This window comes from Tyto alba, unplaced genomic scaffold, assembly GCF_018691265.1.
Source record: "Tyto alba isolate M040663 unplaced genomic scaffold, T.alba_DEE_v4.0 Super-Scaffold_16, whole genome shotgun sequence".
Classification (NCBI taxonomy): Eukaryota; Metazoa; Chordata; class Aves; order Strigiformes; family Tytonidae; genus Tyto; species Tyto alba.
The window spans coordinates 16926402-16944765 of NW_024881278.1; the positions used below are offsets into that span (position 1 = coordinate 16926402).

Consider the following 18364-nt stretch of genomic DNA (forward strand, 5'->3'; position numbering starts at 1 on the left):
TCAGTCATTTCCATGGGCACAGGCTTGCTGGAGTCAGGCTCTCTCAAATAAGATCCAGCTGTTTCTCATCACAAGGCAAAATCCCAGCCAAGTAACGGCCCTTTCTTCCCTACCTCCACTGAACCCTTTGCATCCCAAGTTCCTCAAACACAGAGAGGCAATGAATTGCGCTCACTCAACCGCAGCTGTACTCCCTTCAGGTGGCTGACTAACAGCTCTCAAAAGTAGAACAACAGAAAGCACGAAGATGCCATCAACTCCTTTTAGGATGTCTGAACAGTGAGGTCAAGCCAGAACATACAATTGTTTCAACAGGCTGGTGTGGCAGTAACACAGAGACTCATGCAATTCTCTGTGACGGCTGTTCTATATGGACAACACCAGCGACACTCATTAGACTCCTAGCTTTCTCTTTTAACAAATGACACGTTATTTACTCAACTTTTCTTCCAGCCTGTCCTTGGGAAGGAAGGCCACCAGGTCTCAGTCATGAAGCCAAGCACCCAGTGACCACCTGTGGACCTGAACCACATTCAACTGGGAATCACCCTTCTCCGACATTTAAACAATGTCTAAAGAGTCCAGTGTACCTTTTACTACTGTCAGCCTCTAAGGCTGGCTTGTACTGTCACTTCAGCAAGCATGTGAACCCAAATTCCCCCCTCTCTGCTCCAAGTTTGGCTTGCACTTGACCAGACCAGGCAGGAAAATGTGAACGTTGAAAGTGAGGGAGAAGAATAACTCAAATTTGCACTCACTGGATCTGAACCGGACTCCACTGTGCCGCAAACCCAGGGCAGTGCTTGGGCACAGCTAATGATGGCAGCAAGAATAGAGCCAAAGAGGGTCTGAATAAGCTTTTACAAGGTGATACCCTATCTGGCAGGGTTTTCAGCAGAACAAATCCCAGGTTGCTGGAACAACCACGAATTTTACTCAATATACAACTGCTGGGAGCTGAGCCCCTTCTGGTTGCTGTGTTTCTCAGCAAAGTGAACTATGCTTTAAGTGAAATATGCTCTAGGCAGTATTTGCACAGACTCTATATAAGTGACTTTAATGGCTTTAGTTTTTAAAGATTAAATGACATCAAACCTATCAGCATTCAGGAGTAAGAGAGTCACGGGATCATCTTCCTCCTCACTCCTCAAGACCCCTCTTGTCCACTTCCTTGCCTCAAGCTCTGGGCTACTATACAGAGGCCAGGTCTGAAACTGCTAAGCTTTCAAACTCAATTATTAACAACGCCATTTCTGCGAGGAATTGTTAACAGGCTTCTCCTGAATACAGGCCAGAGAGAGGAATTTGACTCCTGTGTAAACGACAGTACAGGCCAGGTGTTGGGAGACAGAGAACCCGGGGATGACCTGTTTGATGTCTTACTCCATCCCTTATTGTTATATGCTGAAACTTCGGAGTCCTGTGGCACAATTATTAGAAAAAGTTTGCACATTTCAGCTTCATACGGTTTTGAATAAAGTCCTTTCTAGGAAAGGCACAGGAAATAAGAGGTCATTTTGGAAAGATGGGGCTCAACCACTTCTCCCTGTGGTTTGTTTCACCTCTTATACAGGTACAAGGCAGGTTTGCTGCAGGAAGACGCGTGCGAGGTGCCACCATACCTGGTACAGCTCTATCCGCTGCTCCGAGACCCGCGCCTTTGAGTTCTGCAGGCGAAAGACCCTGAACTCAGCCTTCACCAAGTTGGAGGCGTTCTTCTCCATCGCCGAGACGTCAAATCTGACGATTCGGAAGTAAAGGCTGTAATAGCTCGGTGGGATGGCATCTGCAAGAAGGCAGTTTGATTTTATTATTTTTTTTTTTTAATAATACATTGTTCCTTCAAACAGTGTAATACAAGACAGCCTCAGTAAGGGAAATATCTGCAGCATGATTCAGTTTCCAATGGCCAATTTAATATTATTAACAATTTAATAAAAAAAATCCAAACCAACCCCACATGTGTTTGATTATAGGAATAACATATTAATAGAGATTAACAACTATTTCCAACTCTATTTCAGGTCATGCATTTAAACATCCCCTCTTTCAACATACTGGTGGAAAATCCCAGATGCTTATAAATTGGGAAAAAATAATACCAGTTGGTATCTGGCAAATGCCTTCAGACTTGCACAGAGTTCACAGGGATCCGCTAAGATGACAAGTAACAGCAACTCATCTGATCTGTATGTTCTCTGAAGCCCTATTCCTCCCAGAATACGAAGCACAAATTAGCCAGTTTCAGATTTTGTTTCATATTGAGTTATTAAAGGATTTTATTGGAATAAAATATTCATTCTGGTTATAGTGATGAGGGTAGGAAGAGAAAAGGAATAAGGAAGGGAGAGAAAAGGCAAGCAGATAGTAGACATTATAAACAGTATTACATGAATTCTGACCACTTGGAATCAGTAAAAACCATAAACGTAACCACCTCTCATTATGTATTGGGGGGAAAGTGGAAAAAAAAAGTTAGAAAAATAGACTCAAGCCTTCAAGAACAGTGTTAAACATACCAGTTTAGGTTTCAAATCAGTCTCTTCCTCCTTCCCAGCTGTAAACCCTGACTGAGGCTAGGCAGCAAAGCACTTCTGCACAAGCTGGGTGACCCTGACAGGTTCAGCGACCACCCACATCAGAACTGCTCCTCTCTCCCAGAAACAACACATTGGTGTCAGTCTCTCTCAAAATACCAAATGAAGGTCTTCTGATAAAAGCTTAACTTTATGCAACGATGATCTTCATTTCAATACATTTTGCAAATTCTTATAAAAGCTACTTAGTTCAGAGATTGTATCCTCATTTAAGAGATAAATAATCTCTTCAATTTATTTTTCTGCTATAGGAAGCTCTGAGACTACTACTTGTTCTTCAGCCAAACCTAATCCTACTAGGAATGTAATTTGGCATAATAATATGCATATATAAGATTGACGCTTCCAGGATGAGTTGTAAGTTGCCCTTCTCTGTCATTTATTTGAGGCATCAACCTACTATTTCATTCCCTGTGGACAAGCCAAACTAGCAGCCTGCCACTTATCATGGCACAGACAAACCCCGTTCATCCTGACTTTACTTTAGATTGAAAAGTCCTATTTAACTGTCACTTCTGTCACTTTGATTTATGTTTAGCTTCTAACTTACTTCTAGAACTTTCTTGTGCTGTATTTGTAGTCTTTCTTTTCAGTTCCTAGATTTTAGATACTGTACATTACAAATCTGTGAATATGTATCTGTATGGATTTTCCTGAGCCATCTCTGCATTCACAGTTTTTCTCTCATATATAAAAAATATAGAGGAGTACTCTTTCAATAGGCAAGTTTTTGGGTTTGGACATGCACATTCATATACACAGTGAACGGGTATTTACCTTCCACTGGAAGGCAGGCATGGGACCCCCACCATGAATAAGAATGGATTCTTGTCTTACAGAAGTTTTAGCTCTTATAAAATAGCTTTACATCTTGCAAAAACCCACATAAGAAATTTGATTTCTTTATTCTAACGTTCACGACAGTATCCACATGAAGTCAGTTTAGGAAAAGGCATTGTTCATGGACAGCTGAAAAAAATAGGTTTTTTTACTAGCTGGAACCCTTCCTCTGAAAAAGAATGGCTAACTGCAGAATTGGGGTTTACATGAAAATTAATCAACACTGAGAATTGAGACTAGCAACAATCTTTAAGGGAATGGAAAGAACCCTATGGAGTCTACAAGTCTTTTGGATTAGACTTTAAGTGATCTCAGATGCTGCAATTTATCTCTCTTTGTGACTCCACCTTAACCTGACAGTTGTATCAATTCAGACTCAGTTGGACACTTCTGGACTCCCCGCTGGTTTTGGCCTCATGACTCCAGTAGATGCCAGGATGACTCTGACCAAGTTAGTCTGCAAATAGAGTTACCCCACTACAAACTAGGCTCCTTAAGTATTCTTTGAACCATTATCATTAATGAGTGGAATTAAATCAATATGTTTCCTGTAGCTAGGAAAACACAGACTTCTTTTGTTTTGGAGAGAGGGAATAGTAAATGCAATGAAATACTCCATTTTTATCATCTTTAAATTATTCATTAACTCAACCCTCAAAAAACTGAAGACTTCCAGCTGTAATAATCATAATCACAATCATCACAGTACAGTTGATACAGGAGTTAAAAAACACAGTTGGTGAAGGCGAAGGCAGCATCCCCCCTCCTCCTCCCTTTAGCCTACTGAACACTGAGCATCAGAAGTTTAGCTGCGATTTCTGTGCTTCTCACTGACTTTGTTCAATGTCCAGTATCCTCTAAGCTCCTGTGCCAGCAACTAGGACAGAAACAGTCTTCAGCATTGCTCCAAATTGAAGCATCGTCAATAGGAAAGACTGAACACATCCTCTGATCAATTGTCCAAAACCGCACGTAGACCCCCAAGCATTCCTCCTGGAAGGAGCGCGAGATGGAGTCAAGTTCCCTTAAACTGAAAGTGGGAATGGAAGGAGTTTGTTTCATGCTGAAGATATTCCCCAGATCAGGAATCTCCTGCATAAAAGGATGACACTCGCCTTCCACAGTTGTGTCTGATGAACTAAAGCCTGCATTGCCACCGCTTTCCTCACAAGTACTGTGTGTACTGACATTTCAGGAGAAACAAAGCACTCCATTTGACACAGCTCTTCTGAGAGTTACGTTTTTGTTTTGGCGAGGAAAAAGACCTAAATTCAATTGTATCCAAATGAGGCTTTTTTTCCCCTCTGAATTTTCATTTTTGCTATTGAAACAAAAAAAAAAAAAAAAATCAATTATATGCACAGTCCAAGTTAGGAAATGTAAACAACTTTTCTTTTCTTGTTGGAAGAGGCCAGACAGGCCGACTTCACACATACACCCACACTGGAAAGGCTGAGAGCTTCAATCTAATCCTTCCATCAAGGGCTTGTAATAAATGCTCCAAAGATTTATTTTTATTCCTTTTTGTGTTTATTAAACTTTGGAGGGTTTCTTTTCCTTTTTCTTTTCTTTCTGGTGCTTTGCCCATTCTTTATTACGGCAGCTGCAAAACATGGAGTGCCCTTTACTTCTCGCCCTCTTTTTTTTTTTTTTTTTTTTTTCCCCTTCTCGTCTTTCTAACTGCAGTACATGAATGACCATGTAGTAGGCTTTGAAGCACCACATGCAAATATTTATAAGAGTAGCTTGATTGTTATTAAATGCAGTTGTTATGCTTTCTGAGCTCTGGCAAGCTTCCCTAACCCCTCCAACTATTAGGACCATTTAGGCTGTTTAGATTTCAGCTCACTGATAGCAAATCCTACTTTTTTTTTGTAACAAGCAGCACAATATGACATCGTTTCTCCCCCTGTGTGAATTTTACTCTCTGTTCAACATACGGGTCCCTGCCATGAGCCGGGTCAGGCTGCTTTTAAGGACATCCAGACGCGGTAAGTGAAGCAGCATGTGCAAGGCTGCTGGAAGGATGGGCAGCTCATCAGCTGTAACAGCACATCTTTCCAGCAGGATCCTGTTCTTCCTGTCAGGCACACTCGGGTCACAAATCCTCTCCTCTTTTCCAGGGAAAGTCTCTCCAAGAAATTAGAAACTTGTTTAATGCATCTGGGCTCCCAAAGCCCATGGATAATTACTCTGCTCACCCCTCCTGACCCTGATGTGACTGCAGAATCCTGCTGGAAACCGCCTCTCTGCTATGAAAGGGGATATATAAATACAGTGAACTAAATTACGGAGGCCTACAGGTTATATTTGGGAATGGGGATTGGCCCTCAGAGGTAAATCAGTTGTACATCAGCTTTCCATTAGCTCTGAAACTCTATCCTGCTGTGACATTAAGTTATGAGCACATCCATTAGCTAATCAGTGCTCTTGGACAGAAACACTTGCGCTGCTCTCTGCTCAGACATCGCTTCTAGCCTCTTGCAGCAGGGCTTCAAAGTCAGATGGTACAAAAGCAGTATAAAAGACTTCCTCCAATATTCCAGTTTTTACCTACAGACTGCCAAGGAGCTATTTCCTTTAACTGCCGTCAACCATTTGCTATTGAGGAGGAACACTGCACTGAAAGTCCGAAAAAAAGTGCTGGGAACCCAGTGAATAAGGCTTTAAGCTGAGGCCCAATGGCTCTGGAACAGCAATTCTCGCACAACAGGGTATGTGGGCACCTACAGTGCAGTGCAAGACACAATGTCTGTTATTGCACCTGTTTTTGGTGAAGAACCCATCCCAGAACAAGTAGCTAGGAATCTTCCACTGAATGATCTCTAGATACGTAATTTACCCGCAGCAAGGGGACACAGATGGTTCACAATTCCACACTCCTTGACAACTTCAGTCTTGGTATTTACCGCACGTACATATGCTGACACTTAAGTAGAGAAACAGACGAGCATAAATAAAGAGCTTTCTTCATCAGAAAGACAGACAGAAAGAGAACAGGTTGGGGATCCAGTTGCTGGATGACCCTTTTGAGCATCAGAACAACTGAAGACTGAAATCTGAAACCACTTCCCTCTTTCTCTACTGATACTGACCCCTGGACCTGTCCCTGCAGTCACACAGGAAACCCTCAATGCAACTTCGCTAAGTAAGACAGGGGATTTCAGAGTCCTGGAGTGATTTTGCTTGGACAAAAAACCAAAGAAACAAAACCTCACTCCTACAGGGACTCCTGCTGCAGCTCTTTAAACATGATTTTCTTTCACCAGTTACACTAACAGAAGCCAATCCTGAAGATCTTCTCGTATTTCAGTAACTACTTCGTGAATTAATTAACTTTTTCTTTGTACTGATGACACATCGAGCTCCTGATATGCAACAGGGCATACATACACGTAATTATGCCATAAACTGGCTACGAAGACTCAATAAATGTCACTAGCAGACTAGAGTGCTCAGAGCAAAGACACTCGGCACTGCTCACATAGCACAAATGCATGGTTTATTTTTTCTGCCTACACCATCTCTGTCAAGCTCAACACGTGCAAAAAATATAGACCAATGGAGGTCTGGGTAGGCATGGGTTTAGAAAAGAATTACCGAATTTTGTGACACATTTTCCACTGCTGAACCACTTGCTATTTCTCTTTTAAAAGCTACTAAGATCTATGACAATGTATGAAAAGTAAACAACCCCAGGACATTCTCCAAATTGAAGAGATAGGTACAATGAGGCAACGATGGAATTTTCTGAAGATATGTTTATGAAATTATGTGTTCCTTACTCAAAATCTAACAAGGGCCTTCTGGTTCTGCTGCTACTTCTTCACTGCTTCACCAAGCCTGAATCAAAAGATGACTAGTCAAAGCTATGACCTCAACATCACAGTGATCTGGTAGTCTGGTTTCCAGTTACCCAATTAATTAATACCTTCAAGGTACTCCTATTGCTCTGGAGTTTGAAGACTTTTACTCTTACATAATTGTCTTTTGTACTCCTGATTTCTGTAATGGTGAAAAACATCCTGCAGTCATCTTTGGGGCAAAATGCAACTGGCATAGTTAGGACACTAAGATGGTGTAATTGGCCACTGGATAATCATACAGTTAAGTTAAAGTTTAGGTTAAGTTTTCAGAAAGACAAGTAGTAAAATAAAACTCAAATAATTGGTGTTGTCATAGCAAAACTGCTGCATGGGATTCCTGGTACAAAACGAGTTAAGTCCTGGTTTTGTGGGTAATTTTAAAGATGCAAAGAGAAGGGCATCTTATTACACACCCCCTAATTTGTGCCACTTCATACCTACCAGCATCTTGGAGCTGGACACGAGTCCTACAGTGGGCATCAAACCCTGCCAAGAAAAGCTACCACTGATGTTTTAAGACTGTAACAATACAACCCATTTTAAACCTTTTTTTTAAAACTGCTCTCCCTGGGCTGTGCCAAATCATGTTGTAAGTTCAACCTCAACTGTGTTTACATGCTGCAGCTGAAACTGACTTTGGATGTTCCTTAATTTGGTCTGGAAACCACTGTAAGAAGGGCTGTGATTTTCCTGCATCACTCAACTGTCTGATTTAAGTCAGTCTTATCAGTCAAAAAGCCCTCATTTAAATCCTTTTTTCCATTGGACTTTCTCTCTTTGCCGCCTTTTCACAATTATTCTCATGAAGCTACTGGTCTTCGTATGCTTACTCCAAAACACTGTTTATCCTGAAAAAATCCATACTACCCACACCAGCTAGAAAGAAGGAAAATACCTATGTGGAACAATCAGCTATGGCTTCTTCTCTCCTCCCTCTCTGAAGGGTACCATATGAAGAAAAACTGCTGAGCCAACATCACGTATGTTTGTTCTGTGAGGTGCAACACCAACAGTCAAGAAGTCTGAGCTAGAACAGCTCCCTGAAATGAACACTTCTTGAAAAACATTCGCAGCTATTTTATCACCCAAAAGGCAAAGGAGAGTAAAATTTAATACTGACAAGAAAAAATGCAGGGACATTCTGCCTTATCCAAGAAGATGACCAAAAGCCTCCACCAAAGTCCATGCAACCATTCTCCTGTGAATGACAGAAAGGCGTTGCTGCCTCACACACTCCTGCTGCAAGGGGATGCAGAATTAATGTGGGCGCAGGCTCCCACAGAAAGACCCAGCTTCCCTTCCCAGACCATGCTATGAATGGTAATATACAGCAAAGAGAAAGGGATTAACCTCTTTTGTGCTTTAAACCAGGCTTTGATGACTAGACTAGATTTTCAAGTGTTTAGCACCCAGTATTTTGATGGTTTCTTTTTGTTGTTATTTTTCCAAATGTCCCTAGAATGAAGCCTTCTAACTGGAAGTTTCTGTCCTGATTTTCGAAGGGCCTAACTGTTCTTGTGATCTTTTGAAAATCAGTTTTGCATTTTGGCACTGAAATGGAGCTGGATCTCTCTTTGCCAGTTAGCCCCAGCTGTGGGTGCTGACACTAATAGAAAACCTTCACCTTAAATCTTGCCTCTTCCTTAGCTCACCTTGCACAAAAACATAAAGCAAAAATTCTGTCAGTCTCTATGAGCTGGAGTGTAGCCTCATATGTAAAAATTATCAATGATTAAAAAAATTCAAAACCGTATCTGCAGGATTAGAGGCCAAGCCACTGGGGTGCACAGAAAAAAAAAAAAAAAAATCTACCAAAAAGAAGAAAAGTCAGAAAAATCCAGTGTATCTTTCCTCCCCCTTCATTTCTTTTGATATTGCGTATCATTTCCAGCCTTCATCCAACTGCTCCATACAGTATTGGTCCACTGGTCTGTGCGGGGTGTCAGTGTGATCAGCTCCTATGTTTTCCTTGACTGAACCACTAAAGACCAAACACCCCACAAAAGTGATGTGCTGTGAGAGCAGAGGCAGCAAGAACTAACCAGTGTGTGTGATCAGAAACCAATGCACACAAAATAACCCTCTTCAGGGACAGGCTCTAAGCACTGCGGGGTATCACCCGGGCAATGCTAGTCTAACCTTCTCTCTTCGCCTCCCCTCTCCCCATCACTGCTCATTTGCAAAGAAAATTAGAAAATTTGAATGTACTTCAGGAATGGGAGAAAAATACTTAAGAAAAACATATGTAGTCCTTCCAGACAAGCTACAAAATTTATTTTGGAGTAAATCAGTTGCCTATGCAGGCTGTCTTGAATAAAAAAGAAACACTTGTGGAGCATACAGGAAGACACCTGAAAGTAAGGACTACAGACTGCATGCATGAATTTACATCTTCAAATGTATGCTAAGGTAAATCAGCACAGAGATTGAAAAACCTTCTGTTATTACTATTGTATAGCCACAGGGCAGTCCTGAGGCAATTGCAAGCCACAATCCTGGTCCTTTACAAACTCTCCTGTCCTGAGAGTGCGTTCAGTTCAATAAGCCTGAATTCCTCTAAGAAAGTGCACTGCTGCAACTCTGAAGAAAGCAAGGACTGCCCAGAAGACCACTTCTGCTATAAAACAAATCTCTGACTGTTAATTTATAGAAGAGTCAAACTGAGCACTGAGCCTTGAATCAACTGCCTGGATCCAAACCTCTGAAGCTGGAGGAGGATCAAAAGCCAGCTGAAATCACTGAAACCTCTGGCTAAAATGAAAAGGGAAACTGTCCGTCCCATTTCAGGAAAACAAAACCAAAACTCCAACGCAGGTGGACTTGGTGTGACCACTGCCAAATACTCCTATTTCTTAAAAAGAAGCATGAAGTCCCTCCCAGAGGATGGCCCCTCTCAGGACAAAGCAGCACACATAGCACAGCCCCATGCCTAATCTTCCTCTCCGAGCAAAAAAGGCTATTTGCCTATTTACAAAAGCTGGAGTAGCTGGAAATGGGGTTAAACTAGCACCTTGCATGGCAACACCTGTAAGTCCCCCTCAGGTGCATGGTGCTCAGTGGACACGTTCTGCCCCTGCCTTTAAGACTGCTTGAAAATTAATCTCCTGAAGAAAAACTCCCTCATGTGAACTCACCAGACCCTCCCTCTCTGCTTGACTTTAAAACTTTCCAGGTTGTTGGCTTGTTTCCCCTTATCCATGCTGAAATGCACAGGCTGGGTAATGTGAACAACACTGATGCATCACGTGAGAGTTATTTTCAGGTCTAAATTTTGAGCTGTTGAGCAATCCTTAATTGGGATAACCTAATTACTTGGGAGTATTCTGGAGAGCCGTAAATGCTGATTTTTCTATTCCGGACTATCATTCCGCATTTACAAATATCTACGTCTTAGAAAGTCTGAAAGGTCTGACCTCAACTGTCCTCTTCTGAAAGTCCTATTTACACATCACCTGTCATGCAAAGAAGCCAAGAGGGAATGTAAACACAAACCATACTGCTATCTTTGTTTCTCAACAAAGAAATCTTAATCTTGTGGCAGGTTAAAACATATGGGGTAAAGAAACAGCGCAACAACTCACTGTCTCAAACATAACCCCCTTTAATCTCATCGCTGCTTGTGAACACTACAGTTTTAATAGTGACAGAGAAAAACCACATCTTCATATGTGTCCCTTGCCCCTGGGTCAGATGCCATCATAGCAAGCCTATCACCATGCATACCCGACAGGAGCTGACAGATCCTTTTCTGCTGGGAAGACACACGACGAGCTAACAGAAAAGCTGCTGAATCCATCAACAGGCGTTAAAATAAGTTATAGAGTTACCAAAGCCTCTCCGAAACATGAATGAAGTTCTGGTCCCACTAAAATCACCGACAAAACGGTCCCATTGCTTTCAAAAGGGCCAGAAATTTACCCCTTCTCTTGTAAGCACAGAGAGGATTTTCAGCACAAGAAAAATGTCTCCAGCCCCTCTGCCTCCTGTTCTCTGTGAATTTAGTTTGCCAACAAAAGGTCCTTCAGCTTTCAGCAGTTATTTTGTGAACATTGAGGGAAGAAGAACTCCTTTCAAATCCCCATCAGGATCCTTTGAATGAAATCCCAGGTTATCATGTATCACCACTGAAATCAAATATGTAAATAGATGTGTGTTGTGTTTGGACACTTCTCAGGTATGTACTTTGCTATTCTACTTACACTGGAATGTAAGAAAAATACTCCTAGTGTCTTTCATCTCTCTCCATGAAGGGCAGCTCCTCTTTCAGCTAGGAATCATAAGCAAGAATTACAAGTACAATCACTTATATCCTCTTTTTTTTTTTTTTAAAAAAAAGGGGGAGAAAAGAAAAAAAGGGGGTCAAAAAGAAAAAACTCATGAGGGAACACAAACCTTTCTCAATGGTAAAGTAAGACCTGACTTGGTACTGTTCAGTTGCGTTTTTATGGCTGCAATGACCTCAGTGACTTAAACCAGATCAGATTAACCTTCCACTGTTCACAAGACTGACCAACAGTTTTCCTCCTAACAAAGACCTTTTTTCTCTTCCATTTCCAAACTTTCTTCTGGTTGCATGCTACTGAAGTGATATCTTCAGCAGCAATCTGCAACTAGAGACCTCTCTATCGGAGGGCTGAAGAGGCAGACATTATCACAAGTCTAGCTGCATTACTTGTACATCCCCCTGCTTTACACACAGACACCGGGATGCTGTCTGCAGTGCTTAGAAACCACTAAGGGGTCATCATACCCCCAAAATGCAAGTAACCTTGAATACTTTTTATCTAAGAAAACACTTTACCTTCTCAACAGCAGATTAGGTGTAAGGTTAGATGTATGTGTGATTTTGAAAAAGTCTATGTACGCTTATTATGTTTTCAAAATCCTTCCTCTTCCTGGCACCCTTCTCATTAATTTCACTTGCACTGACAGCCCAGCCAGCAGGATTAAAACTGGCTTCACAGTGTTATCTCAGTGCCAATTTACTAATGAGCTATATTTAAAAAATATATATTGTGCAGACATACTTTTATTGAATCCATCAGACTCACCAAAAAAAATTTACTTCTGTTATAAATCTCTTCTCCCCGTCAGCACACAAGAGGAGCTTGGCACGCCTGCACGCAGCTGCCCACGCCCCGCACCTCTCCCTCCTCCCCGCCCCAGGGTTCCCGCAGGCCCCGCGGCTGAGGCGGGGGGTGGGATGGAGGCATCCTGCAGCCCCGGCGGGACCTGCCACCCACAGGCGGGACACCCCTGCGCCCAGAGCGGCTGCGCAAGTCGGGCGAAGCAAGCAGCACTCCTCCCGCAATGCAGAAGGCAGAGGTCAGCCAGCCTGCAGGGTCAGGTCACTCGTGAGTGCCACAGGACAGCGGTCCTGCGGGGACAACCGGGGTCAGGTCCCCCCCAGACCTGGGGACCAGGGTGGTCTTTTTGGGACCCTGGAAGGCAGCTCTGGTGAGGAGGACCACGATTAAGCCTGATCCTTGGACAGAAGCACAGGCGTACGCTTCCAGTGCTAGAAATCAAGCTAGTATGTTTTCAAAGCTACCTTTTCATGGAAAACAACTTAATACTTCTTTTTAGGTAAGCTGTGGTTGCCCATTGAATGTCTACGCCTGTAAAATTAGGCCATTCGCTAAACACGAGTTTGGTACAGCTTGCACTCTGACAGCAAACATGCTCACCACAGGCTCCAACTTGTGTCTTCAGTGCTGGATGACTTGAGCTGTTTTTTAAGCCTGTGTATATGCATCTGCATTTTAATTTTCTGTGCAGAAAGGCTTCTAATCACAACTATTGTTATGAAATCCAAGAGGATGGCTAGAAATCCCTTGGATATATCCTGAGGATTATACACTGCCACAGCGACACAACACTACAAAAATCTACTTTACAAAAGATGTACCAATGCAGAACAAAGCTGTGCTGAAGAGAAAAAAAAAAAAAAACAAAAAAACACACAACTGGAAAACATTTTGAATTATTTAAAGAACTAAGAAAACTTTCCCCAAATCCAATTTTCTCCAACAGTGTCACAACAACCACAAAGCCGTCATACATGACAAACTTGATGGTGTTGAAATCAAGGAAATGGCAGCAAAAAGACATTCTCAGGCTATTTCACAATTCAGTTTAAGCTGTTCATACTGCTATGTTTATGTGTCTCTCTACCTTAGTACAGAATAATCCAAGTATCGCTTCTCTTGTTTTCAAGTCAAACATTTTATTTCCCCATTTATTCATCTGCAGGGTGGTTCAACCAAGTGGAAGTGAATGCATGCAAGGTAAGTGGTAAAGTCATTCTGAATATCTAGTAGGATAACAGGGCAAGAAGCCTACCACTCTGCTTCACAGAAAGAGCATAGGCATTGGCTTCATGTTAAACACAGGGCTTCTGAAGTCATCCCATGAGCTTTCACACATAGCCACATGCTTAAAAGCTTTCCTGCCTCAGAGCTCCTAGCAGTGAGGGAGAACAGGGTGAATCCAGTCCTCATGAAGCTTCTCAGACTGAGGAGAGCTCACAGGATCAAATCCTTCATGCATTCCTCACCTGCAATGTGATTTTTATTACTGCTTTCCCAACCTACCTAACCTGTGTTTTAGAGAGGGCTTGCCTGTGCAGGAGCAACAGTGGTGGATAGCTTTCATGCCTATGCTGTTAGTGGCCTTCCAGTTCAATCTCCTGGTGAGAGAGATGAAAATGTGCATCAACTTTCTGTGCGCGTACAGTGGTTTACCTCCAAGGCTGAGCATATCCCATTCATCTCAAGCTGGCCAATGGACAGCCACCTGCTACTAACGCTTTCTGGGCCTCCCCAGCCTTGGATTACATTCCAGTCTAGATAGAGCCATCCAGTGCCTCCCAAAAAACTTTTCTTTTTAAGATGGGAAGAGTACAGTTTTAACTGACAGAAGATGGTTAATATAGATCCCTTGCACGGAGATCAAGTTAAACAGTGCATCCCACAGAACCCAGTAAAGCAGTGGTCTTTGCTCTATCACGGATGACTGTCCTGAGTATACCATAAACCATGTCCTAAGCTGCTTTTCCTGTTAACATGGACCTAGAAGGGGTAGTGTCCTACTGCCATAGGTCTGGAGCACAAAGCACTGCCTGTTACCTATGGCTGCAGACTACCGCACATAAGGCGATGTACCTTTGAACTGCTGTTTCCTGAACAAACCACGAGCTATCCTTTTCCTCCCTCTATCTGCATACTTATACAGCCCCCTGACCACAGGTTTTAAGTGTAAGTCTATCATTCTTTGCAGTTGGTGGTATAGCTCTTGTACTTTTGCTGCCTCATCTCACTTGGAGCTCTCCCATCATTTCATTCCTTTAAACCACTCAGCCATTCCTCCTCTTCAATTAGTCCCTTAAAACTTTCCTTCCTCTTAAGCTTATGATTATTCTTTCATTACAGCATTTTATGGTGCCCTCTAAGGAGAACAAAATTAAATACCAGCCTCCACCCTCCCCTCCCAATTACACTGTCATGTTCTGCACATGGAATAATGTACAACTTGCAAGAAACTGAGCCAATGGACAAATTGATAATGAAGGTAACACCATCAAGTTTCGCTCTCTACTGGAAGGGGAAGAAAGTAAAATTGAATATTCAGTCGTAAAATATACTAAATTAAATAGACCTCTGCAAATGAAAGTTGCCTGTGAAAACAGTTTCCAGGTCTATGGTTTTAATTACTACATAAATGAATGGAAAACAGGATTAAGGAATTTGCACAATTGTTACACATCATATTTGGAATCACAGCATTTTTTTTCAGCTACAATAGCATGAAGGCATAATCCAATAAAGTCCAACTGAACTGGATCCAGCTTCTCACTGATATTTTGGTTTGGTAGACAAGAATCTGAAATCATTCTGCAGCAGCATTTGCATGGGACTGAAACATGCAGTATCGGGGTGATCTTGCAAAGCTTCCTCAATTCTCCTCAGGCTTTGGATTTTGATTTGCACAGATTAGAAATGTTTATGAGTTCCCGCCATTCAGTTTTGCTCATTTACCACCTCTGTTTGTAAACAAGGCTTCAAGCATTGACTGAATCGTGGTTCATGATCTCCTCCAAACGAGAAGTCCCCTGAGTAGACAAAGCCATCTGGGTACAAAAGCAAAGTCTGCACAGGAGCAGAAGTGTTAAAACTACTGTTGTGCCCTTGTAAGAATCCATTAATGTTTGCAAACAAAAAAGTTTGGGGCTTTTCCTCCAGGTTTACAGTAGACTTTTCATATTTTCCCCCCTTTCTTTTCCTGTTTTTCTCTTACTGCCATGCACGTCGATTTTAGCCTGAATAAACTGCCCACGAGTGATTGTTCTTTACATGTCTTCATGTATGTCAATTACCCTGGAAGAATTCAGCATGATGTACCAGCTCATTCACGCTTTTCTCCCTCAAGCTTAAAATCTCCCTAAATTCTCCTCTTGTTCACAGGCCTGCTCTTCATCTCCAGCTGGACTGAAATCCGCTAAATATTACAATTGCAAGGTAACAGGTCTGGAACGTAAAACATCTAAAGCTCAGCAGAGTCTCTTCTTGGCATCTCAATGTATGTATTTTGTTGCCTAGTGCCAAACAGCATTTGACTGATTTTGTTCAATTCAAAAGAAGATATTAAATCCCAGACAGTATAAACATCATTTACCAATCAAAACCATAGTTAAGAGAAATACCTTTCTAAGGGAAGAGATGAGTGCTACTTGCCTCTTCAGAGTCCCCGAAAAGCACAGTGTCTCGAAAAAACCTTTCAATCTGGAATATATGTTTATATTTTTGTTATCATCCTTCTTAAATGAAAGACAAGAGAAAGAAGATAAAGGTTGTTTTGTCATGCTTTGTCTGCCTACAGGTACCTTCCCTGTGACATCATCATCTGCACAACAGCAAGGAACAGTGCATGCAAACCTCTGACATTTTGTAACAAGGTTTACAGAATGGCACTGAGAGCCAGCTGAAGGCCTTTCCCGGATGGGGGATCTGGCACACATCTGACCACTGCCCTGCTTATGCATAATTAGCCCTACAATTGCACGAATTAGGGAAGTCAGACTGAAGGCATCTGCTCAGAGCTATTTTCCATAGCTAGGAAGGCAGAACAGGATGCATTTACCTGGCCTTTTCCTTACATGCAAAAGATTTTGCCAACGCTGAAGAATAAGGACAGAGTCATAAATCAACAGTTAAGTTCAAATCCCTTTTATAATCAAACATTATTGAATGGCACCATGCAGCATGGCTTCGGAAGCAAAGCTCCAAGCATCTCCCACCTGCTAACCTAGGGCTGTGTCTGTACAGGCTCAGTCTTGACAAATGCTAACTTCCACGTGCTCTGTTCAGAACTGCAAGGCCCCTAAGGCTGGAAGAGCTCTCCTGAATTTAATGTTTGTTTCTACCAACTTAACTGCATGGATTAGATACTTCATGTCCAGCACAACAAGTTAGGAAGAGACAGGATTCTCATCTTAAAAACTTCTCTCCCATGGGAAAGCAATGTCTGGCCATGCCTACATACCCACACATATTTAGCACTGAATTGTATAGCTGGCTACATTGTAAAGACTTTAAGATGCACTGACTTGTTCAAGAAGCATTTATAGATTAGGATGTGGAAAAAATATAATATGGTGTGTAGAATTCAAAACACAGATAAGAAATAGACCCATCTTTCTGCTTCTTCCAGAGCAGTCAGTGGTCTCAGAACTTTCTCAGTGGCACTGTAACTAAATGTAAATGGATTACCATCTTACTTCAAATTACAGAACTGTCCACCTAAATGCTTTACCTGGATGAAGCTGTAACACTGTTGAATTAGTAGTGTCTCTGAAAGGAGCAAAGATGACCCAACTCAGACATCTACACAACACATGGGAAGTAGAAGTGTCCAGTATTTCCTCTGAGAGGTGGTGTTATTAACAACAGTCATCTTAGTGATAGAAAGTTTACCTCAAATATAACTGTACTAATCTACACATAGGCTATATGGTGCTCACATACCTCGAGGCAGAAAGTTATGCCTTGCTAATGTAATCCTCAGAAGCATGAAAGCTCACTGTCCTCCTCGCCTGTGAGGCGTGCGTTTCTCTGCTGAAACTAAGGAAAGACGACTACTCCATAATGACATGCCTGCAGGACAGCTGCGGTAAGGCTAAACAGAATAATTAAAAAAAAACCCCGTACATTAAACCAGCAGCTGAAGAATCCTTTTACCATTAAGCCTGGCCACTCAAACTGCTCCCAGGTAAGGTGACCCTACTGGCAGGTAAAGAGAGATTGCCATGTGCACAGAGGACAGTATCTTGCCATGGTCTGCCACAGCCACCAGCAGGGAAGGGCAAAAAGATTCCCACCTTCTGCTGTTGTGAAGGAGAGATGGCCAAGGCAATAAATAGATCTCAGCTCAATATTAGACATGAGAGAAACATAGAATATTGTTAACTCATTTCTCCACTTCAGTCTCTCCTTGACACCAGATCTGGAACTGCATTGCCCTGGACTGAAATACAGGTTTTACCTCTCAAAATACAAAGTAGAAACATGCAAAATCCCTTTGAATCTGAAAAGACACCAATACTTGGCCCAGACATTTATGCAAGAACCTCTGACTAGTGGCAAGATGTGAGAAGACCATTGTTTCTCAGACCCTGTTGTTCCATTTGAACATTTTTTTAACCCAGTGCTAGAAATGTTCTAGATACTGATGACTAGAATTGATTCCAGCAGTCTATCTATTTTTTACTCAAAACCTCCCTTTTCTGATCTGATCTAAACTGGGGTCTCCAACCTTTACTGGTCTAAGCGCATTAAGAGTGAGTATATAATGTCGTTGTGAGCAAGTGAGAACCACCCCAGCTCACTCCAGAACAGTGATACAATTAAAAAAAAAAAATTAAAAAACTTACTGCCAAAAAACTATAGTCAAAAGTTTGAGTTTTTCAAGTTCTAGTATTTGTCACTGCTGTTACAAAACTTTGCTATTGCTGATAGTCTTTAAGAAAAAAAAAAAAAAAAAAAAAAAAAAAAGAATGAAAAATAA

At 41.9% G+C, this 18364-nt stretch overlaps 1 protein-coding gene across 1 annotated transcript in view; it reads right to left on the bottom strand.

The window, feature by feature from the left end:
* The window catches only part of TGFB2 (transforming growth factor beta 2), a 65129-nt gene that overhangs the window by 21822 nt on the left and 24943 nt on the right, over positions 1-18364 (bottom strand). The window contains exon 2 of the mRNA XM_032989496.2: positions 1623-1786. Within this exon, the coding sequence (XP_032845387.1) occupies positions 1623-1786 (164 nt within the window). The remainder of the gene's footprint in view (positions 1-1622; positions 1787-18364) is intronic.